A 25644-nucleotide genomic window follows, 5' to 3' on the forward strand; every position below is an offset into this window, starting at 1 on the left:
TTGTTAACAGATATTTGGGCTATTTCCAGTTTTGAGCTATTTAAGTCTTTGTGTGGACTTAAATTTTTATTTCTCTTGAATCATTACCTAGATGATATAAAGGTATGTTAATTTTATAAAACAAAATTATTAAGCACTTTTGTAAAGTGGTGCCATTTTGAATTCCAGCATCAGATAAAAGTATTAGTTGTTCATATTGACAGAAACATTTGGTATTGTCAGTCCTTTTAATTTTAGTAATAAATGTATAGTAGTAGTTCATTGCGGTTTTAATTTGTATTAATTTGTGTTTGTATTTTCCTAGTGAGCAAAGATTATGTGCATTGTTTTTATTTGCTCATAATTTTTTACTTGGGCTGTTTGTCTTATTGATTTATAAAATACATATCTTGTAGATACATGTATATATAAAATATTACAGAGAGATTACATGGGCTTTTACTCAGGCTGCAGTGGCTGCTGATAGCTTGATAGTGCTGACTTTAGCCCCAGGGAGGCCCAGAAGTTTTAAATTTTAACGAAATCTAAATTTCAATTTGTTCTTCTATGTTTTGTGCTTTTTGCATCCTGGCTAAGATTTATTGTCTATATTTGTCTGCTTCTGTCGCTTACTAAGGGGCGTTGATATTTCCAGTGATAATTGGGAATTTGTCTGTTTCTCTTTAGTTCTGTTGGATTTTTCTTCTTGTATTTGAAGCTCTGTGATTAGTGAAGTACATATACAGAATTATGATTGTGGGAATGTCCTTTATTTCTGGCAATACTTCTTGAAGTTTGTTTTGTCTGATTATAATCAGTCCATCTTTCTTATGATATGTGTTTACATGGTATGTCTCTTTTTATTCATTTGATTTGAGCATTTCTGTGTAGTATTTGTATTTAATAAATGGCATATAATTGTATCTTTTCCATCTAATTTGATTATCTCTGCCTTTTAATGAAATGCTTAGTTCATTGTAATTACTGATTTTAATTCTACTGTATTGTGACTTTTCTCTGTAATTGATTTTTTCTTCTCCTTTCATGATCCACTATGCACTCTTCACTAACACCAAAGTGGGCATGGTTTCATTACCATTGGCAATAGTGAAAATTCTGACTCTTTCACTAGACCACTGTTGATACCATTCAAAGGAAAGGAGCAGGGCACCAAGTTACTTCAGGGTTGGTGGAGGGAGTGAGTGGAGAGGAGGGGGGTTACAGATTCTCCACATAGTGTTCAGTGGTTCTCCTGATTACCAAACGGTGTAGGTGTTTAAGACCCAGCTCCCTACTTGGCCTTTCCTGACATCCCTTCAGTGGATGTTTTGGGGAAAACTCTTGAAGGTGCAAATTTCTGCTTTTTCTTACTATGCAGATAGGGGTGGTGTGAAGATTTTTTGGTAGTTATTTGACTTGAGTAGACCATTATTGTCTGAAAGTTTTCTGTCTTGAAAGGCAGCTTCTTTCCTGGTCTTTTGGCTAGAGAGAGAAGACTTTTGTTTTTGTTTTTGTCTACCCCCCCACCCCATGAGTGTCTCTGGGTTTCTGGTTTCTTGAGCTCCAAGTCTCTGAATGTGTGAGTCAGAAGAAAACATAGGGGCCTCACAACTGTGTTGGTTCTCAGTCCCAAGGTCTCTAACCTGTATGCCTTTTTTTCTCACTACCTTTCAGAGCCCATTGCCATTTTTTTAACGTCTGACATCCAGACTTTTTGGTTGTATTTACCATGAGGCATAGGGATAAGTACTTTTTCTTCAATGTTTAAATTTTTACATTGGATCTCCTCTTGCCTCAAAAATAAGAATTTCTTACTTTTCTTACTTTCTTACCTTTGACTATATATACTTAAATTTACCATGGAACATTTGCGGTCTCTCTCTTCTGCCCTTTTATTCAGTGTAGCTTAGACGTGCTGTAACTCCCCACTGCTCACACACAGTGCCCTAATGCAAACACATTGTTCTTTCTTATTAAACCATACTATAGGCACACTCCTGCCTGTGATTCTGCTTTCAGTTGCAAATTCCCAACTAGGTGACTCAAGTCAACAAATATTTCTTTAGAGTAATTTTGGCAGGATCATCTCTTAGTGCTTTGTGAGTGAAACTCTTCTTCATTGACCTAATATGGAAACTGAACAAGGATAATAGTGAGTTTAAGGGAACATGTGCATATAGGTGTAACTTAGTGCTGTAGAAATACAGAGGAGGGAGTGATTAAAATCTGCTGGGTATTTTGTTGCATGTCACCCTGCCCTTACCCCTTTTAATTTGTCATGTAGTTTGGAAGTGCTAATGACTTCCACATCAAGTCTGAAATCCTCAGCTTGGCACATGAAATCCTCATTTAGTTGGCACATATCTCAGAGCTCATCTTGTCTGTCATTGTCTTCTGTCAGACCAGTATTCTTGCTAATCTCATAATAAACTGCATGTTTCTGTTTGTCTTTAACCTCAGTCCTCCTGGCATACTTTTTATATGTATGTACATAAAGAGCAGTTTAGTGGGAAAAGATGTGATGAGTAAAACAGACCCCAACTTTGCCTCTTACTTGCTGTGTGATTTAAGGAAGTTACATTAGATTTTTGAGCTTTTCTCCTTTTTGTAAAAATGGGAAAATACTAATTTTCTGACAGGATATACTAAGGTATTCCTGAAGCCACAGGAATTCAAATGAAATTTGGATTCCCTTTTTTTGTTTCTTTAATCAAAATGTAAGCCTAAAAACTAGCTTTATTTCTTCTAATCTTTGTCTCATCAGCACCTGAGAATATAGATTAATTATTAAGTACATTTTTGAGGACTCTGGTGTGCCCTATGTTATTTTAAATGCTAGAACGCACAAATTTGGGGGCAAGAAAGACGTATGTGTAGGTGATTAACACATAGCATGGTGCATGCAGTGCTAAAGGTGTGTCCAGAAGATTCTGGGAACACAGAAAAGATGTGCTTTAGACTGGGGGAGTCATGGAGACTTCCTGGAGAAAGTGTTGCTGGTACTTGGAAGGACTGAATTTCAGGGCTTGAACTATGAGCATGCTCAAAGGTAGGGAAGCATAAAATGTGTTGGTGCAGTTTAATTTCCATAGTGTACAACTCTGTTCCTTCTCAGCAGCTGTGTCAGTTTACTAGGTCTTTGGAGCTGAGTTTCCTCATCTGTAATTCATGATTGTAATATGCTAGTTGAACTCTAGATTTCTGCTAAACTCTCAAATCCAAGGATTGTGAAAATTTAATGCTTTCAATTAAAGGAAAAATAGAATGTAGTTTTTAAAATAGCCAAAAATTGAGGCCAGTCAAGAAAAAAACAAAAGAATTATTGTGATGCTTATAGATCCATTATGTAACTTCCTGCTGCTTTGAATGTTTTTCTGATTATACAAACAATAATGCATGCTGAGAGAAAATCTATAAAAGGCAGAAAGTAAAAAGAAAATTTTGATTACTTATCTCATAATTCAGAGATTATCAGTATTTTTATATACTTTTACATTTATATTCATATATTTAAAAATTGATAACTGTGCTCTGAATAAAATTGCACCTCCCCACATTATTAAATATTATAAAAAATATATTTCAATACGGCATAATTTTTTAAGATTAAAAAATATGCCCCATTCATTTTAAAAACAGTAATAGTAATAAAAAATAATATATAAATATGGTAAGGTTAAGCTACATAAAAAAATTAAAAAATCTTTCCCTTCCCTTTTACCACTTCCAAGAACTAGCAGTGGGTAACTATTTCTCATATGCTTTTAGAAATTGTGTGCATGACTGTAGTCATTGTTTGGATGTACTATTAATTTAACTTCTGTTGATCACCATTTAGATTGTTTTGCTTCTACAGTGCTGAAACAAATCTTTTCATGTGTGCTGCTTATAGACTATATTAGTTGCAAAAGTGTATGTGAAAGGTCTTAAAGGAGGAATTTCTGGATCAAAGATAATATGTTTAAATTTTTGATAGTACAAAATTTCTTTTCAAAAGGATTGTGCCTATTTAGAATTATACCATTAGTAAATAATTTCAAGAGTCCCTGTTTGCACATATCTTTTACCAACATTGGGTATTATATGCCTTTTTGTTCTTTGCCAGTCTGATGTTAGAAATATGATAGCTTAATGTAATTTAAATTTTTTAAATTATAGTCATGGTTATTGTTTTCATAAAGATATTAGTCATTTTTCTATCAACTCTTTTCACCCTTAGTGAAGATCTCTTGATTTGTTTTCACTGATTTTGTAAGAAGTCTGCTCTTAAGAAATAAGTTCTCTTGAACAATGATGTATAAAATAAAAATTTTAAAAAAGAAAAATGAGCTCTATCAAAATTTGCAGATTTTTTTTTAACATTTTCTTGTCTTTTGACTTTGTTTATGGTCAGATTTATCAGTCTTATTTACAGCTTGTGGATATTTTTAATTCCAAAATAACCCTAAAAGTGAGAAACAAGCATTCTAATAGTATTTCGGTTGAATATCATAAAGACATTGAAAAGGAGTGAAAACTAATCCTGGTAACTTTTGCCTGGATTTTGACTAAGTATCTTCCCTCACAAGAAAAAGAAAAAAAGCAAAATATTTAAGTCTCACTGCATTTGCCCTTTGTGATTTTCCATTCTAGTGAAACTATATTGTGTGTAGTTTAGAATTGAGCAAATGAGGTTTACTCTTTTTCTTCCAGCATAGCTGAAGTAGGGAAAAAACAAACAAAAAAAAGATGTGACTCAGTTCTAGGCTACCCCATTAAAGCAAATGTCAAAATGAAGAGTCTTACTGTTTTTTTTTTATCCCCCAATGCATGTAAAAGTTATCTTTACACTGTAATATCTAGTCTATAAGTGTACCAAAACATTGTTTAAAAAGTGTACATACTTAAAAATATTTTATTGCTAAAAAATGCTAACCATCATCTGAGCCTTTTGGGAGTTGTAATTTTTTTTTTTTTTTTTTGCAGATAGAGGATATTAGAACAACAAAAAAACAAAAAGGCATGCTGTAAAAGTTCAGTAAAACCAAGTGCAATAAGACAAAGTTTGCCTGTATCAACACATGTCCTGTCCAGTTTTTTCCAACGTACAACTGCAATTAATGATCTCTAATTGTGTGAATAGATGTGTGAGTCATCCCAAGGTTTAAATATATTAAATATATCACTTTAGCTAGATTGCAAACATTAGTTTTTCTACCAAATTATTGATGTCTTAGTAATTTATTATTCAGAGTTGTTTAGTCATAACAAAGAAAAATAGTAAGAATATATGTTGGATTGCATTCAAAATTAATCCCTTTACACCTGAGTGGAGAAACAAATTACTGTACAAAAATAAGCAATAATGTAAGAAAATTTAAAAAAAAGTGGTTTTAAAATGGGACACTATTCTACTTTGAGAACTCTGATTTTTATTTGATTTGTTTTTTCTAATAGTTGAAAATCCTAAGACTTCCAGCTCTTTGAGAACTATAAAAGTTGCATGGAATGTAACTTCATATCATAAAAGAGTGTTTTTAAAGGGAAGTTGTGAAGAAAAATATTTTTGATCTGTGAATGCACAATTTTGAGTGGTACTTCTGTGTTTTGGTTGGTGTTAGATGATGCTAATGACCCTTTCCCCTCTATGCAGGTGTAATGGATAGGTAACAGAACAGCTGTCTTCACTGTCTCATTAGGGAGGCAGAATGACTGAGTGCTTCCTGCCCCCCACCAGCAGCCCTAGTGAACACCGCAGGGTGGAACATGGCAGTGGCCTTACCCGAACCCCCAGCTCTGAGGAGATCAGTCCTACTAAGTTTCCTGGATTGTACCGCACTGGTGAGCCCTCACCTCCCCATGACAGCCTCCATGAGCCTCCGGATATAGTGTCTGATGATGAGAAAGACCATGGGAAGAAAAAAGGAAAATTCAAGAAAAAGGAAAAAAGGAGTAAGTGCCATTCTTCACTATGCTTTAGCTGTATCTTAGATCAACTTCTCTAATCACATGTACCTGCTGTCTTCTGGAATTATGTTGGTCAGAGACTCCTGTTTTACATTCTCTTTTATTTTTCAGGGTCTTAACTTTTAGGTATTAGAGTTGTATTTTAAAGGCTTAATCTCACAAATGGTGGAAATTTCTTAAGGTGGTCATTTAAAATAATCTATTGTATGATTATACTTGTTATAATTTAACTATTAAATCATTACAGTCCAATTGTTTTACAAAGCCAGTTTGGGATGGGCTGCATTCCAGTTATGCTGTATATAGTTTGAATTATACATAAATTGCCCCTTCTTCTGAGCACCCCTGCCACGCTGGGTATTTTTCATGGTTTGATAAGTTGTATACCTGGTGCCCCTCACCTGTTTCAGTCATTATTATTTGATGACAAAATAGAACTCTCATCATTGAAGGAGAGAATAGATGTGTGATTCATCCCAAGGTTTTTTGAGTTGTACCATTGGTGGTACTCGGCCTATTCATTGGAATTTTTTTTTGGTCTTAACTGTTTTCATCATTTCTCTAGGGGAGAGGCTTGACCAATATTAATCTTGAGTATAGTTTTTTCCTTTTCTGTCCAAGGGAAATTAATATCTGTCCTTAAATGTCATTTATCTACTGACTCGTTATTGGGGAAAAGAAATCAAATGTCAGCCCCAGCAGATGTAATTGTTGCATATAAATTGTTAACAAGTAATGGCTACAACTCTTTTAATTTTTATAGTTATAATAATTAGCACATCGTAAGATGTAAACCTTTGCTTTTTAAAGTTAATTTTACTATTTATCACTGTTTATTCTGTCACCATTGGTTTCATGATGTAAATACTATATATTGAACAGAGTGTCAAGTCTTTGTTATCATAGTTCGTGTTAATAGTGGGGCTTTTGGGTGTTTAGAAATTTTTGTGGTTAACAGTCAGTGCAAAATTACTTGATGATGTATAACTCTAGAATTGAATTTTAAGGAATTCCCTAATATGTAAACTATTTTTTATCTGAGGTATAAATAAACTATGCCAAATAAAATAATGCATAGGACATAAATATTGAAATTTTGTCCTTGTCGAATCTTACTTTCTTGCCTTGGTTGTGTTGGCCAATTGGGGCATATGTTTTTGGGACTACAGAAAGTGTAGTTTATTCATCTGTTATTTTAAGTATTATTTTAAGTATTATTATTTTAAGTATTCCTTTATTTTGAGTTTCATGGTATTTTTAAATTATATTGAAGCCTAGTATATAGATACAATGCAAAAATTGTGTACAACTTGATGAGTTATCACAAAATGGATATGCCTGTAACTACTACAAGGCTCTGGAAACAATGCCTTATAAGCACCTAGAAATCCCTTTCATTGTCCCTTCAAAGGGAATCCCTCACCCCTCTCAAAGGTAAACTTCTTTCAGTGTAACTTGATACCACCTGATTTTAAACTTTTTAAAATGGAAAAGTATTTCCTCTTGTGTCTAGTTTCTTTTGTCCTTTGTTAGATTCATCCATGTTATTTTATATTTTGGCAATTTGTTCATATTTATTGCTGCGGCCATATTTTAAAATAGAATTTATACTCTCTACTGTTACAGGTTATTTGAATTGTTTTCTGTTTTTACCTGTTATGAGCAGTACTTCTGTGAACACTGTTGTACATGTTTATGCAGTTTTATTGTATATATGCCTGGGAGTAGAATTGCTTGCTCATAAGCTATGCTTATTTCAGCTTTATTAGAACCTGCAAAACAATTTTCCAAAGTGGTTGTACCAGTTTACACTCCCACCAACAATGTCTGAGAACTCCGGTTTCTTTACATCATGTTATTACCCTCTTAAGATTTTTGTAATTCTGATTTGGTGTGGAGGTTTGTGGTATTTTAATTAGAGGGTAATTTATGAAATATCTTTAATCTTTGTAATAAAATAGCTGGCTAAAGAAAAGGAGAGTCATAGATACTGAAAAACAACAAACCAAGTTAGGCTAACTCTGATATGACAGAAAGCAATTGGCAATGTGTGAAAACGAGAGCTCTGATACAGGGAAATGGGCTAATAGATTCAGCCACCATTCAAACATTAGTAGGGAAATTCCTGTTTGTTTTTTCCACCCAAGTGAGGCTGCCATCCCTTACTACAGTCTTCAAACTGTAGTATTGCTACTGACTGGAGCTACTGACTGGAGAATGAAGTGTGATTGGGCAAAAGACTGGAGCATCTAAGTAATAATGCAGTTTGTGTCATGGTTTGAGATTGCTTCAAGCTACAGGTACTAAAGATGAAAAAAATCAAAGCCTAATAAAGTTAGTAAATTAGAGGATGTTATTCAGATGACAAAAGATGCTCTATTTTATGAGATTATTTCTGTTAACCCTCTATGTAGAATCTTTCTCGTGTAATTATAATATTTGATTTGCCACAATGCTACTTACACAGACATGAAATAAAACCAGTTTAACCACCTATGATTGGAAAGATAACAGGGTCACTGCGAATCTCTCTCTTGTGGTCAGGAGATACACAATATCTCATGTTAGCTGAAAGGAATCCCTTTTCGTTACTGGGAATAGTACCCAGGAAGGATTGATTCTGAGAGCTAGGTAGGGAGTACCAGGTAGCACTTTTTTGGTCTTGATTTTAAAAAGCATATGGGCAGTTTGAAGTTAAACAAACATATAATGTATACTTACCTGCATTTCTTTGGCAGCTGAAGGCTATGCTGCCTTTCAGGAAGATAGTTCTGGCGATGAAGCTGAAAGTCCTTCCAAAATGAAGAGGTCCAAGGGAATCCATGTTTTCAAGAAGCCCAGCTTTTCAAAAAAGAAGGAGAAGGATTTTAAAATAAAGGAGAAACCCAAAGAGGAGAAACATAAAGAAGAAAAGCACAAAGAAGAAAAACATAAAGAGAAGAAGTCAAAAGACTTAACAGCAGCAGATGTTGTTAAACAGTGGAAGGAAAAGAAGAAAAAGAAGAAGCCAATTCAGGAGCCAGAGGTGCCTCAGATTGATGTTCCAAGTCTCAAACCCATTTTTGGAATTCCTTTGGCTGATGCAGCAGAGAGGACCATGATGTATGACGGCATTCGACTGCCAGCAGTTTTCCGTGAATGTATAGACTATGTAGAGAAGTATGGCATGAAGTGTGAAGGCATCTACAGAGTTTCAGGTATTGGGGCATGCACTTAACTTGTTGGTTTTCAAAAATTAACTACACTTCTATTTTTCAAAAAGGAAAAATATCTTGTGAGAAAAACTGAATGGGTCCTAAGCCCCATTCATTTCCTTGATTCTTCCAGTTGAAACATAAATGCCCCCCTGCACTCTTTGTTGTGTGTGCCTCTGTGTGTGTATGTGAGAGAGAGAGAGAGAGAGAGATAGACAGAGAGAGACAGAGAACGTGCACTTTGTTGTTGTTTTTCTATTTTAATGATATTATCTTCCATGAGGAGGATTTACACATCAGTTGTTCACAGCTTGCAGAAACCTGAAATGAGAGGAAGGGAGGTCATCAGGTAGTGTCCCTTATGTTGGGTGCACTCAGGCCCTGTTATTTTTTTCCTGTCTGCCTTTCTAAGAGAGACTCAGTTTTGTGAGGGAAATCAGCAGGAAAAGAATGGGTTAAGAACACTTCTTGGCCAGGAGACATATTTATGACACAATCATATGTAAAGGATATCTGGGTTAAGGGCACTTCTTGGCCAGGAGACATTTATGACACAATCATACATATTTTCTGAGTTCAGTTAGTTAAGTGCATGAAATGCTATTTGTTAAATGTTTATGCCCCCACTGTGAATGGTTCTGTCAGCCATGGGCAGCCTATAATAGTGGAACATATTAGTGAAATTGATTTTCCTTTTATCTGTGTTCCATATATATGAAAATTAACATTTCATGCTTGCTAAATGAGAATTTAATTCATATTGAGTATCTAAAATCAAGCAAAATATTATTTAAAGTAAAAAGACTTACAAAGTAGTAAGATTAGTTAAGGATGAAAGTCCTGAACTGTGACAACATCTGTGTTCCAATTCCCATAATTTAATTTCTTAGTACCAGAGATTTATTTGGTAAAATTCATTGTTTTTCACACATGTATTCATGATGAGTCAAATCATCATGATGAGGTAAATACATAAAGAGATTAGACTTAGTTTTTTAGCTTACTTGGTTCATATGCAATTAGAAGGAAGATTTGATACTTAAATTTTGTTGAGAAAAGGCTGGCATTTTTGGTAATTGGGAAAACCTTTACATAATCCCATAGATCATATTATCATTTAAGAGTATTTTTGCTAGAGTATTATTTTATGGAAAGTTAAATTAGTCATTGAATTTGAGTTGATAACTCCTTAATTATGGAAAAATAAAAAATTAATTGAATTAGAAATTTTGACTTGTAAGAATAATTTATGATGGATTGATTTTTAAATATTGAAACAATAATATAGCTGCTTCTCACAGATGGCTTTTATAGACAGGGAGAAATTTTGTTTTAGGTGAAAGTTTCCCAGAAGTATTTCTGCAGTGGTGTTCAAAGGATTCTTTTGTCTTTGACCTATTTTTGGTGTTTGCATTCTTTTTGAGAGTCAGAGTTGCAGAGCTTCTCTGTATTTGTGTGTCAGAGCATTCAAACCGAGTTGTTGCCCTGACTAAGAGAGGGAGGGTAGTGGGGAGGACAACCGAGCTGTTCTCCTGACTAGTAGGGGGTGTGGGGGGACTGAGCTCCTGCTTTGATCAGTTTATTTTATTAAGCTCTGGCAGTGTGCTTCACTCAGCACAGTGGGGACTACAGAATTTATGGCTGTGACTTTTCTTTTTTTAATGCTAGTACTAGAACTGTTCTCTGATGGAAATTTACTCATATGTAAGTTCTAATTTTAAAACTAATCACTGAATGCACCTGTATGTTCTCTCTCTACCTGGAATACTTTATTTGAAGTGTCTGATTTTTAAAAGGAAAACAATTTGATAATTTCAGAGTGACAGTAACCAAACACATATTCTAATTGTTCACTTATACAATTTTTGAGGTCAGCTCTGATGGGGAAAAAAAGATATTTATGAGAGAGAAAGGAGGCTTTTACCAAGAATTTCGATAAGTTATCACTTACTGTGTTTTACTTGTATTGTCATAAAAGTAAGAAAATGGAAATTATTTTTTAAATTTAATGCTTGAAAATAAAGATTATACAGAAATAAGATTTATATTGTTATTTCATATTAGGAGTTACTGATTTTATTTTGTTATTTCTGGGAAAGTTACAAATTTGTCATAATTCCATTTAAAGATTTTCAATAAACTAAGGACTATCAAAGCCTAGATGTTGAATACTCTTGATTGTAAAATGCTATTCAGATTGGATGTTACTTGAACATTCATATTTACCATTACAATCTGTCAACCTTAATTTGTGACATTTCAAATAATTGACCTAAAGTTTTAAGTATTAAAAAGAAAATAAATGCTATTTTGCATGAGTAATCACTGTCACTGAATTGTCATTTAAATGCACATTGGACTAGAGACTTATGTAATGTTTGTTAAACATACATTTTATATGTCAATATTTTTTTATGTCTGGTAAGAAAAGCAAAACAAATTGATTTTAGAAATCCAGGTTTCACTTTTGTTTCATCTCTGTTGTAGATTAAGAAAACATGAAAAATTCAGAAATTTTTTGATGTTGCAAACTTTTCTTTTAATTGGGGTAGCATGGGTTTATAATACTGTATGCATTTCAGAGGTATAGTATCATACCTTTTCAGATATATATGAGAGATATCTACCACACCCACCACCAGAACACCCATAGTCCCCTACCATAGTGGAGGGAACATGGGAAATTCTCCATTAAAGAATCCATGGGAATTCTTTAATGGAGATAATTTTCAAAGAGTTTGTTTAGATAGTGAATTCACTTTTTTGCATTTATGATACAATTTTTACTTATAGAAGAAATAATTACCCACTGTTTGGAACATGCTTATATACAGCAGGCTGAATTTTACTTATATTGTCAGTGTTGTGACTACTTTGAAAAAGCAGTTGGCCACTCTTGTAAAGCAAGACTAATTAGGCTTGGATTGTAGTTGAAATCTTGCCTGAATTTTTATATACCTGTGTTTAAATTTTAAAAAGATTTTTTTTTTTCTTGATTGGCGTCTTTGCTTAATATGTCTGTGATTATTTTGACTTTTGTTCTGAATATTGATTCTTTTTATTATCATTTAGTTTGGGGCTAAAATCACCCTCAGAGTGACTGTCTTACATTACCTTGTTCACTGAGGAATTGTCTGAGCCTTGTGCACATAACTAGAAGTTTGTTACTCTCAGGTTGACTCTTTCAGTTCTCCCCCCCAGCCCTTCCCAGGGTTGGTGAGGAAAGCTGTGTATTTGACATTTTTCTTTGATGTTCTCTTTCTCTTTTGAACTTGATTGTTTTAAGGAATTAAGTCAAAGGTGGATGAGCTGAAAGCAGCCTATGACAGAGAGGAGTCTCCAAACTTAGAAGAATATGAGCCTAATACTGTAGCCAGCTTACTGAAGCAGTATTTGCGAGACCTGCCAGAGAATCTGCTTACCAAAGAGCTTATACCCCGCTTTGAAGAGGCTTGTGGGAGGAGCACAGAGAATGAGAAAGTGCAGGAACTTCAGCGCCTATTGAAGGAACTGCCAGAATGTAACTATCTTCTGATTTCCTGGCTGATCGTGCACATGGACCATGTTATCTCAAAGGAACTGGAAACAAAAATGAATATACAGAACATTTCTATAGTGCTCAGCCCAACGGTTCAGGTACATGGCTTCCTCTGTACACGTGCCTCTTGGCGCTAGCCGGTGAACTGGGGGTATAATTTTTTGCCGCCGAGCTGCATACATAGCAGTTAATCAGAGAAAGTAGATTAATGTAAATGTTGTTCCTTTTTTTCCATCATATGGACAGTGTCTACATAGAAGCCAGTGAGCATATTTGCCTGTTAGTTTGTAGCTATGTAATTTAAATATTGTAGTCTTTGGTGTGGGTTTATAAACCCTTTCCTGATGACAGTGATTGATGTGCGTAGTGACAGAGCCCACAATTAGAGTTCATCTATAAAATCCTAAAGATTTTAGTTATTTCTTCAGAGTTATTGCTATTTTATGTCGCATACACATAGTTACACTCAGTCACAGAGGGGCCTAACCTTTTGTTTGGCCAGGGATTTAATCTGAAATCTGATTCATAAAGATAGAGCTAGGGAAGCATTTTACAGAAGTTTAATCTGTTGAGGCATTTAAGGGTACTGGATAGTATATTAATTGGCATCTCCTTTGAACATATTTGGCTTTCATTTATTGCCACTCATTTGGGGCTGACATAGAATGTGTGTTTTCCTTTAAATAGTTAATGATATTTTACTCAGACCAAAAACAAAAGGTAAAAGTAAGTTAATTATAATTTTTATCTTAAATCCACTTGTTGGCCAGTATGCTAGATTATTACCAATCATTATGTATTATAACACCTGTTAAAAAGTATATTTTCTTAAGTAAAGATTCTTTCATTGCTCATTTGATCATTCATATCAGTTAGGAGTTCAGAATTTGTTGGGTATATATTACATTGTTACTTAATATTACCATAATAGAGATTATAGTATCACAGAAGACTGAGGTATATTGTAAAGTCAGGTCTGAGGTAGGTAGTATTTTTCTGATTAGCTTTTCAGTGAACCTGATAACTTGGTCTCTTAGCTTCTGAGAATCAAGTTTGAATACTGGCTATGCAAGTGCACCCAGAAAGGATTTACTTCTGTAGTGAGGGCTGTCACACTCTCAGTTCAGCTTTACAGATGCCAGTATTCTTACTTCCTTTTTGTTCCTTGGTAGATCCTGTAGTGTATGTTAAAAGTTCTCAAAATAACTTAAAAATAAAGTAAGTTTAAAAAAAAATCATTTGATATTATAGTGAATTGATATTCTAGAGCTAAAAAAGAATAAGTTTGTGGTCACTAGTTTCTGCATCCTTTTATTGTCGTCCCCCCCCCTCGCCCCGCTATTCTTTCTGGTGTTTGAGTACATGACTTATGTGTATTTTTCTATTCTCTGTTTTAAATTGGTCACTAGTAAGCAAAAGATATCTAGTCACTGCTGAGGAAAATTCTCATGTCCAGTATTAAAGAATGTTCTATGCAATAGATACAAATCATCAAATAAGTTGATCATTTTAATAGTTTTCTTGCAAATCTTTTTTTTTTTCCTTAGATTAGCAACCGTGTTCTGTATGTGTTTTTCACACATGTGCAAGAGCTCTTCGGAAATGTGATTCTAAAGCAAGTGACAAAACCTCTCCGATGGTCTAACATGGCCACCATGCCCACACTGCCAGAAACCCAGGAGAACATCAAGGAGGAGATCAGGAGACAGGTATGTGTGCACAGCCCTTTGCTTCAATCTACCTTTGTTGTTCCCCTTTTGGACACTGATGATGGTGATGAGCTTTTGCTCTTTGAGCACTTTCTGGAACCATGTTAGGCACATTCTTCACAGTATACTGAAGTCAGAAACTTCCATTTGGGACTATTTCATGCCAGTTAAGTTAGACCTGACTTTAAGTTCTTACTTGCTCTGCTCCTAATTGACTAACTGGCTTTAGGTAAATTGCTTAACCTCCTTTACCCCAGTGAGCCCATTTTTAAATGGGTCCTCTGAGTGGTGTTCAGTGTGAAGATTTCTGTAAATGAATTACAATGCATTAAAGATGCTCTACACAGCTCTGGACACATTGTAAATGGTCCAAAAATGTTATGTAGATAAGATTGCTGTTAACGACCATATTTTACAGATAAGAATGCTGAAATTGGGCCTTCCTGGTGGCGCAGTTGGGTTGAGCACAATGCTGTGGGGCTGTCCGCAGCCTCTGCAGTGTGGGTTCGATCCTGGCTAGCCGGGGAGATGCCCACATGGTGTGGCAGACCTCTCCTGTCTCGCCCGCTGCTCCCCTAAGCAGTGTTTTCTGTTAGTCTGCCTGTTCTGCTCCCCACTCTGTCTCTGATGGGTCTTCTCACCCTCCAGCTCATTTGGCAGGTGAATAAATCTTTAAAAAAAAAAAAAAAGAATGCTGAAATTTGGGGATGCTTAGTAACTTACTATGTCATATAGTTACTAAACTACTGAACAAAAATTGAACCCAGATCCTGTACTTTTATGCTATGCTATTTTGACACGTGTGATATGTTTGCAAGCTGAATAAGAAATATATGATTATATAAGAAATTTACTTACATTCAATTACTATGTCTTTTACTTGCATGTACATTATCAAATCCCTGCTTACTTTTCTTCATATGTTCTGAGCTGCTATAATATGTTGGGGAAGGAATGTGAATTAGCTAGTACTGAACCAATGTGAATTCATGAATGAGAACTTTTGCCCAGGCAAAACAAATAAAAAGGATTTTCTAATCTATCTTTGAAAAAATAATTTATGCCATTATTCTGTTCCTTTAATATTAAGTGAAAATCAGCTACTTCTGCATCTTTAGAAATTATATGTAGTGTTATTTTAAAATAAGACCTGGACTACCACTCAATGTGTGTATATTGTTTTCTAGGAGTTTCTTTTGAATTGTTTACATCGAGATCTACAGGGTGGGATAAAGGATTTATCTAAAGAAGAAAGATTATGGGAAGTACAAAGGATTTTGACAGCCCTCAAAAGAAAATTGAGAGAAGCTAAAAGACAAGTGAGTAAATTTATTTCTTTGGTACATCATGTTTATAATAAAATAAAAAGAATGCATTGGAATATTTTATATACTATCTTAAGTTATTTCTTTTAAAAATATTATGTATAAAATATATATATACACACACACTAAGAGAGATATATGTGTGTGTGTGTGTGCATACACACACACACGCATATATATATATGTCTTAAAATGGAGTTCTCTCATGGGAAATTTATTTGTTCATGTGTACCCAGTTCTGGCTTATTGATCCTCCAGCTTAGTTCCAGACAAATGTTTTCTTTAATTAAGAAAGTTGTTTTTTTAATCAAACTTGATTTTACTGAAAGATGTATTGTCATTTCCTGCTTGGTTATACCTGTACACACAGATTTCTAATTATGAGAAGCAGCTAAATGGTGTTACATTTCAGAAACTGCTGGGGAATTTGAGACCTTTAGAATGAGTCACCCCTATGGAAATGCATGGAAGGTTATGATGATCAAGAGGAATTTTCTTTACCTAATTGTAGGAAGCATGTCATATGACTCCTGATAAGTTTGGGGTATGTGAGCCACCAAACTTTTCATTTCCCTTCTACTGTATATTGTTGGCTGTAGAACTGTGAGTTTCCCAGTCACACCAGGACTAAGTAAGATACCAAACCTTTGGATCCCCATACAACTCACATGCAGATTCAACAGCAGGCTCCAGGCAGCACTTTAAAGGAACATCACAGTCATGCACTGCATCAGTGACCTTTCAGTCAGTGAGGGAACACATGTACTACAGTGTTTCCAAAATTCCTATCACCTAGTGATGTCAAAATGTTGTAGTGTTTTTTATGTTGGCAACAGCCTCTATAGCTATTGTTTACCTCCTGTCTTGATGGCATATTTTCCCCTTGTACTTGATTATCCCTTGTTGTTTTTCCTCACCATGGCCCCTAAGTGCACAAAATCCACTAATACTGCCAGTAAGAGGCACTGATGTTGCCACATCAAGTGATTGATCTGGAAATGAAAAGTGATTAAGGACTAAGAAAATGGAAAATACAATGGTTATTGCTTATCAGTTAGGCACATCCCATTTGATCATAGCTATGATCTTGAAGAACAGGAACAAAGTGGCAGAAACTTTTAAAGGATATGCTTCATTGAAAACAATGAGATTAACAAAAAATTGAGAAACACCTATATCAGATATAAAGAAATGTTTTATGACCTGGATTAAAGACTAGTCACAGTATATCCCTGTCAGCAATATAATGATCATAACCAAAGCAGAAAATATGTTTTTGGTGTTGAAAGAGAAGGCTACTTCTTATTTCATTGTTGAATTTACTGCTAGCTCTGGGTAGTTTAAACAGTTCAAGAATCATTATTCATTACATAATACCCAAGTGAGTAGTGAATCTTTAAATGCTGATACAAAGGCATTTAAAACATTTTTGGAAAGTCTAGATAAATTGATAAGTGGAGGAAACGTAATTTGCCAGAATGGATAAGACCTTCCTATTCTGGATACAGATGTCTGAAAGGGCTTTCATACATAAGGAGGCATGTCAATGCCAGGTTTCAAGGCTTTTAAGAACAATGGAACAGTCTTGCTTGCGGACAGTGTTGCAGAGTACAAATTAAAAACTTCTGTGATCTGAAACAGAACCCCAAGACCTCAAACATAGGAGTAAGCGCAGACTGGCAGTGTACTGCAGGAGCAATAAGAGGGCATGGATGACCCAGCTCTTCTAAGATGCCCTCCAGAATTGCTGTGCCAGTGAAATAAAGAACTGTTTGGAATATAACATGCTTTTAAAGCTTTTGCTTATTGTTGATAATGTTTCTGGACATTCTTTTATTGGTGATCTTCTTCCCAATATCAAAGTAGTGTTGCTTTCTCTAAATGCCACCTCTTTGATCCAAGGTGTTAAAACAGCTTTTAAGGCCTGCATCTGAAGAGGGCTTTTTCCCAGGCTATTGATGTAACTGAGGAAGACATTGGTGCAGCTCTGGAAGGATTACAATGTCCATGATTGCATCAATAACCCTTTTGGGCTTGGGGTGATAGCACCTTGGTGTATATAAAAGGGATCTGAAAGAAGACACTCAATAGGTGTACCCATGACTTCAGATCATTTCCCAGGGATGAGGAGGTTGTGACAATCAACAAGACTCTGGTTGAGATGGAAAGCAGTTTGAACTGGGTATGGATAAGGACATTAAGGACCTCTTTGAGGCAGTTCTGAGGAACTAACTAACAAGGAGTTGTTGGAACTGACACAGGAATGTGTAACTGAAGGAGAGACAAGAGAAAAGGAAACTGCAGAAGAAAAAGAACCCCAAAGAAAATTCATAGTGAAGGATTTAGAAGCTTTCTCAGACCTCAGGAAGCTTCTTAAATAGTTTGAAAACCCAACACTGACAGCTTTTTATTAATAGAGAAGAATGCTCATGTTGCATTTTCTACATACATGAAAATCTGTGATAAAGAAACAAACCATCATGGGCTTATTTCTGAAAAGAGTGACACTGCCTCCTGAAGAGCTTCTGACATGTTTCAGGAGATTACAGCTCCATGCAAGTTATTGCCCCTGAAGTCCCTCCAGTGGGATGAGATGTGGAGGCAGAAGACAGTGATAATGGTCCCAACTCCTTGTAGGCCTAAGCTAGTGTGTATGTCTGTGTGTGTTACTTAAAGCATTAAAAAAAAAAGTTTAATTTAATATAGAAAAAGGTTTATAAAAAAGGATATAAAGAAAATATTTCTGTATACCTGTACAATGAGTTTGTTTTAGACTTGATGTTATTACAAAAGGGTCAAAAGTTGAAAAATATTTTAAAGTTATAAAGTTACAGTAAGATAAATGCATTATTGAAGAAAATTTTTTATATAAATTTAGTATAGCCTAAGTGTAGAGTGTTTATAAAGTCTACATTCATGTACAGTCATGTCCTAGGCCTTCACATTCACTCACCACTCACTCAGTGACTCACCCAGAGCAACTTCCAGTCCTGCGGGCTCCATTGATGGTAAGTGCCCAATACAGGTGTACCTTTTTTTCTTTTATACCGTATCTTTACTATGCATTTTCTATGTCTAGATATATTTAGGTACATAAATACCATTGTGTACAGTTGACTGCTGTATTTAATGCAGTAACATGCTCTACAGATTTGTAGCCTAGCACAGCAGGTTGTACCATATAGCACATGTGTAGTAGTCCCCACCCTCTAGGTTTCTGTCTGTACACTCTGACATTTGCACAACAATGAAATCACCTAACAGCACATTTCTCAGAATGTATCCTCATCATTCCACACAGGACACATGGCTGTAGTTAGCATTTTTCAGACTGGGAGAGCCTGATTGATGGTGGGTTACCATTGTGGCTGTGCTCACAAGAGAAAGACAAACCAAGTATTTTTGTTGCCCTGAGTTTAGAGATTTGCATTTATATGGAGAATATCTTTGTCAGAAGGAAAACATTCATGTGCTTTTTACACATGCAATCTAGGACTAAAAGACTAGCGTTAGTTCTGTCTGAATTTTTCTTTCTTATTTTCTCCTGCTTCTAAGATTAACTAGATTACCTTATTATTGTTGTTCTTATTCCCTTAAATAGTTCAGCCTGATACTGGGTGTTAGTTACTGACCCACCTCATGGTTGTAATTGTTCACCATGTGGCATTGCCCATCAGCATTTAAGTAAGCATGTCTGACCTAGGACAGTATTAATGTAGACTTGGCTTTCATTTCTCTTACTTCTGCATGTCTCTTGGATAAAGGAATCATGATACAGCAAGTCAGAGCCAATATAGACAGGGATGATTATTTTGACTTTATCAATTTTCTTGATAGTCTGTTTTCATGCCAGCTCAATAATTCACAGAATGCTCAGGAGTTTTTGTCAAGATGATTTCAGCATTGAGGATTAAGTGACTTTTTTTGACAGACTATGGTTCACTATATAACAGATTAAAAATGAAAAAAAAAAAAAAAACAAAACACCACCACAAGATCACATCAGTAGATTCACTGAGCATAATCCCAGCTCCATCCATGTTGCTGCGGATGGCATGCGTTTGTCCTTTTTGATTGTGTATATATACCACATCGTCTTGATCCAGTCATCTGTTTTTGGACTTTTAGGTTGTTTCCATATCTTAGCTATTGTAAGTAGTGCTGTAGTTAGAATTCAACACTTACGATACAAACTGCTATAAACAACTTTCTTAGCCTGACAAAAAGCATCTGTGAAAAAAGTTCTACTTAATGGTGAAAGTTTGACTGCTTTCCCTTAAGATCTGGTGTACATTAATACATTGCATCATGATGTGTCAGTCTACAACAGTGGTCATTGTTGCAGTCATTTTGGAAAATACTTTGCCAGTTTATATATGGTTACCATATGACCCAGCAATTCCCCTTCATGGTATTTAAGAGAACAAAGCATATACTCACAAAATGCATATACAAATGTTCATAACAGCTCTAAGAATAATAAATAAAAACTAGAAAGGAGCCAGTGTGTATAAGCTGTTGAATGGATAAATTGGGATATGTTTATATCATGGCATATTATTCAGCAAATTACTGATACAAACAAAAAAAATGGATGAGTTGTAAAGCATTATGTTAGATGAAGCCAGATAAAAAGACTACTTAGTGATTAATTCAATTTTTTATTAGATATATTTATTTAAATATATATATTTAATATTGTTGTTTATTTTTGTATAATGTCTGATTTTTCCTCTCAAGTCAGTCACCATAATCTGTGCTTTTCTCTCCCCTGATTTGATCCTGCTCCCTCCTCCTTCCTTGCTGTGTGTCTCCGATTTGTAGTTTGCTTTCTAGTTTTGTCTTTTTTTTCTTTCTCTACCCTGTCTTTGGTTTCTCTATAATACCTTCTATAAGCAAAACCATCCAATATTTTTCTTTTTCCTTCTCACTATTTCACTGAGCATAATCCCTTCCAGTTCCATCCATGTTGCTGTGAATGACATGAGTTTATCTTTTTTGATTCTTCCTGGTGTGAGGTGATACCGCATTGTGGTTTTGCTTTGCCTTTCCTTGATTACTAGTGATGTTGACCATTTTTTCATGTATCTGTTGGCTATCTGCATTTCCTTTTTGGAGAAGTGTCTTTTTAGTTCTGCCCATTTTTTGACTGGATTCTTTATTTTGTTTTTGTTGAATTGTGTAGGCTCCTTATAGATCTTTATGATCAGTCCCTTATTGTGTGGAGTGTACATATTTTATATCAATCTGTAGGGCGTCTGTTCATCTTGGTTATTGTCTCTTTTGCTGTACAGAAGCTTTTTAGTTTGATGTAGTCCTAGCTGTTTGTCTTTTCTTTCATTTTCTTTGCTTTGGGGCATGTGTTTTTAAAAGTATTTCTGAGATGTATGTCATGGAGTGTTTTGCCTGTGTTTTCTTGTACATATTGTATGGTTCAGGTTTTACATTCAGGTCTTTTCTCCATTTTGAGTTGGTTTTTGTATATGGTGTGAGACACTAGTCCAGTTTCATTCTTTTGCATGATTGATTCAGTTTACGTGAAACTCAAGGAAAGGAAAAGCTCGAGCAATGGAAAGTGGGTCAGTGGTTTCAGGGGTCTGAAGATGTTGGCAGAGCCCCTCTCTGCAGTCATTTTGTGTGATGATGGGAATGTTTTATATGACTGCCGGGGTAGTTACTTGAATGTATACATTTGTCAGAACTCTGAAATATATGCTTAAAATTGACTCCCTACAAAAAAATACCACAGAAGGTAATTTATGTGTAATGGTGAGCACATTAGCCAGAATTGAGCATTTTTCATAGTATAGCCACAAACTAAAATCCACATGTTATTTTCCAAGCCCAGTTAACAAAGACCCATTTATCCAGATGATTCATCTGACTTTCTGTTACTTTTTAATTTATAATCGTAATGATGTTGAATATGTATCATATTTAGACTGACTAGTTCTTTTTCATTTGTCTTATTTGACAGGAGTGTGAAACCAAGATTGCACAAGAGATAGCCAGTCTTTCAAAAGAGGATGTTTCCAAAGAAGAAATGAATGAAAATGAAGAAGTTATCAATATTCTCCTTGCCCAAGTAAGTTAACCTTTTTTCTCTTTTTTGAAAGATTTTCTTAAATAAAAATTGTATAAATTTAAGGTATACATTATAATGATTTGATCACATATGTAGTGAAATTATTACTACAACTAATTGTGTGTGATGAGCACCTGAAATTTACTGCAGTGGTCAGTACAGTATTATTTACTGTAGTCATCATGCCTTACATTAGATTTCTAGACTTAATCATTCTACATAATTGCACCTTTTGCCCTTGACCACCATCTCCCCATTTTCCCCACCCACCGATCCTGGTAACCAACATTTACTCTTATGAGCTTGACCTTTTTTTTTTTTTTTTAATATTCTGCATGTAAGTTATGTCATATGGTATGTCTCTCTCTACCTGGCCTATTACACTTAACGTAATGTCCTCCATGTTTATCCATGTGGTCATAATGGTGGCATTTCCTTCTTTTTCATGGCTGAATGATATTCCTGGTATGTCTGTGTCTGTGCACATACACTACATCCTTTATTCATCTGGCATTTGGGTTGTTTCCATATTTTGGCTATTGTGAATAATGTTGTGGTGAACTTGTGAGTACAGATATATCTCTTCATATCCTGTTTTCATTTCCTTTGGATATATACCACAAGTGCGATTGTTGGGTCATATCTTTTTAGGAACCTCCATACTGTTTTCCATAATAGTTTACCAATTTATACCCCACTAAAGGCATAAAAGTGTTGCCTTTTTTTGATAATAACCATTCTGAGGCATGTACAAAGATATATTACTATGTTTTCCATTTGCATTTTCCTAGTTATTATTGATATTAAACGTCTTCATTTATCAGTTTGCCATTTGTCTTCTTTTGAAAACTCTATGTTCAGATTATTTTTCTAATTGGGTAGTTTTTGCTATTGATTTGAGATCTTTATATTTTAAATATTAACCCCTTATCAAATGTATGGTTTTCAAATATTTTCTCATTCCAAAGGTTGTCTTTTCACTCTGTTGTCTGTACCTTTGGGGTCATATCCAAAATATGACTACCCAGACAAAACCTTTCCCTAAGTTTCCTTCTAATAGTTTCATTTTAGGTCTTATGTTGAAGTCTTCAATTCAGTTTGAGTTGATTTTTGTATATTGAGTGAGATAAGGGTCTAGTTTGATTACTTTGCATGTGGAAAACCAATTTACCCAACATCATTTATTGAAGGACCTGTCCTTTCCTCATTGTGTTCTGAATAACTTTGTCAAAGATGAATTGACCATAAATGCATGGGTTTGTTTCTGGGTTCTGTTTTGTTTCATTGGACTATATCTGTTTTTATGCCAGTGCATGGATTTATTTCATTGGAATATATCTGTTTTTATGCCAGTGCCATATTGTTTTGATTATAATGACTTTGTAGTATATTTACAGCTCAGGTAGTCTAATGCCTCCCATCTTTCTTTATTTTGTTCAAGATTGCTTTGGCTGTTAGCAGTCTTTTGAGATTCTGTTGGAATTTTAGGGTTGTTTCTTCTCTTACTGTGAAGAAAACTTAGAAATTGTGATACCGCTTTCATTGACTCTGGAGATCACACTGGATAGGGTAGGCTTTATACACTTGATCTTAGCCAAAAGGCTGAGAAGCGATAGGGTAGGCATTATAATAATATTATTTCTATCAGTTTACAAACATGGAATATCTTCACATTGATTTCTGTCTTCACTTTCATCAGTGGTTTATAGTTTTTGTTGTATAGATCTTTCACCTCTTTGGCTAAATTTATTACTTTTTTATGCTATTATAAATGAAATTGTTTTTTTTTTTTTTTAATTTCTTTTTCACATAGTTCATTGTTATGTAGAAATGCAACTGATTTTTTTGGATGTTGATTTATTATCTGCAGCTTTACTATTAGTTCTAATTATTATTTATTGGAATCTTTAGGGCTTTTTTTTTTCAAGATCATTTTTATTAATTCCCTGGTATGTATTTCCTTCCTGCTAACTTCAGATTCAGTCTTTTTCTAATTCCTTGAGATAGAAAGCTAAGTTGTTTCTATGAGCGCGTCTTTTTTCTTAATGTGCTCATTTATCACTACATTTCCCTCTTCAAAGTCCCATAAGTTTTGGTATATTTTGTTTTTATTTTCATTTATCTCAAGATACTCAATTTCTTCTTTGTTCCATTGGTTGTTCAGAAGTGTTGTAAGACTCTTATTTGTCATTTTTAAATTTGTACTTAGAGAAGCTTAGCTTCAGAGGTATTTTCTTTCAACCAAATTTATAAGATGATTTAGAGATTTTAGAAGGAGGGACTGTACTAGGTATATTTAACCCTACTTTTATGTGGTGTTTGCATAAAGGCAGGGTCAAAAAGTTAGGGAAAACCTCAGCAGTGTATTTCAGTCAGTCTGCCTGTTCTGTTCCCCACTCTCTACTCTCTCTCTCTAGTGAATCCTCTCACCCTCTGCACCTCTGGCCTGTACCCCCAGTCTTGTATGCTAAATAAATAAATCATTTTTTAAAAAGGTAGAGAATTTAGTTAGTTAGTTAGTTAGTTTTTCAAATTAATATTTTATATAATTCTTACATCATTTTTCATTTTTGCACGATGTATACATTTTCATTTTGGTTCTATTCCCCATATAATTGCACCTCCCCCCCTTATTTTGACTTTAATCCTTCTTACTCCCCACCCCCCGTAGTATGTCTCTGGTTTATACTTGCTTGTTGATTTTGATTTTTACTTTGTATTAGTTTTTTCCCTGGTCCCTTATTTAGGTTTTCTAAATTCCTGCTATGAGTGAGACCATCCGGTATTTTTCTTTTTCTTTCTGACTTATTTCACTGAGCATGATCCCTTCTGGTTCCATACATGTTTGCTGCAAACTGCATGTGTTTATCTTTTTTGATTGCTGAGTAATATTCCATTGTGTATATGTATCACATCTTCTTGATCCAGTCATCTATTTTTGGGCATTTGGGTTGTTTCCATAGGGAAAAAAAAATAAAAAAATAGAAAAGCAAAAAAAAGGTAGGGAAAAAGAAATTTCCTTCTAATTGAGTACCTTTTACTCAGTCCTAGGTGTTTTACTTAAGCTCACTGTTCTATATGTTTTACTTAATCTCACTTTGTCTGTACATAGTTTTGAGTTGTATATATTTTCCCTAATTTATAGATTAGTGCTTCTCATTCCATATTAGTGATACTAGACTTTAATAAATATATTATTTCTGACATCACAAAGTTGGCATTCTTAAAAATGCAATGATACAGATTTCCGCTGGTAGTTGTTGCTAATAACACCTTTTAGATGTTTTTATTTTATTCTTTGCAGGTAAAAATCAATTTCTGGAGATGAATTGTTATTCATTTGTTGATTCAACAAATAGCTCCTAAGTACTTACTATATTCCAGGCATAGAGTTGAAGATGAATTCATTTCGCTCTTTCTGAATTTCTGAAGTCAACCTTACTGTGTCCTGGAAATTCCCATTTTAACCAGAAAGAACAGCAGAGTATGCCTAGCTTTTAGAAGCTTATGTATATGGGATATTCAAAGTCCTGTAAATTAAAGTTATTTTGTTCACTTCTGTCACATTATTTTGCTAGCAAAGACGTAATTCTTATGAAGAGAGAATGAAGTCTCAAATTACGACTTGCAGTTTTTGATCTGTTACTTCTTGGAATGTTAGCCTTGTACTTTGAGGTAGGGGAAAAACATTTCTGTTTAGAAACACCTGAGAAATACTGCATATTACATCTCAGAGAAAGATTCTTTATGCTTTTTGGAGGCTTTGGGTAGTTCACTTTAGAACTTGATCATAGTGTTGTTGTTTGACCACAAAAACCTCTCCATCCTTTGGAAAGAAATGCTATAGACCTTTGTCTTTCTCCGCCTT

At 34.6% G+C, this 25644-nt stretch overlaps 1 protein-coding gene across 4 annotated transcripts in view; it reads left to right on the forward strand.

Annotated features, from left to right (window-relative positions):
* RALBP1 (ralA binding protein 1) overlaps positions 1-25644 on the forward strand; it is a 45072-nt gene that overhangs the window by 14396 nt on the left and 5032 nt on the right. For 3 of the 4 annotated variants that reach the window (XM_037508839.2, XM_054694211.1, XM_054694210.1), the window contains exons 2-8: positions 4945-5105; positions 5612-5910; positions 8664-9122; positions 12406-12755; positions 14205-14366; positions 15554-15685; positions 21669-21776. In XM_037508839.2, the coding sequence (XP_037364736.1) occupies positions 5667-5910; positions 8664-9122; positions 12406-12755; positions 14205-14366; positions 15554-15685; positions 21669-21776 (1455 nt within the window). In that variant the 5' untranslated portion in view covers positions 4945-5105; positions 5612-5666. The remainder of the gene's footprint in view (positions 1-4944; positions 5106-5611; positions 5911-8663; positions 9123-12405; positions 12756-14204; positions 14367-15553; positions 15686-21668; positions 21777-25644) is intronic. The other variant, XM_054694212.1, reaches the window with a different exon arrangement.

The sequence above is a fragment of the Talpa occidentalis genome, unplaced genomic scaffold (genome assembly GCF_014898055.3).
Source record: "Talpa occidentalis isolate TD23 unplaced genomic scaffold, MPIMG_talOcc4v2.1 talOcc4.13, whole genome shotgun sequence".
Classification (NCBI taxonomy): Eukaryota; Metazoa; Chordata; class Mammalia; order Eulipotyphla; family Talpidae; genus Talpa; species Talpa occidentalis.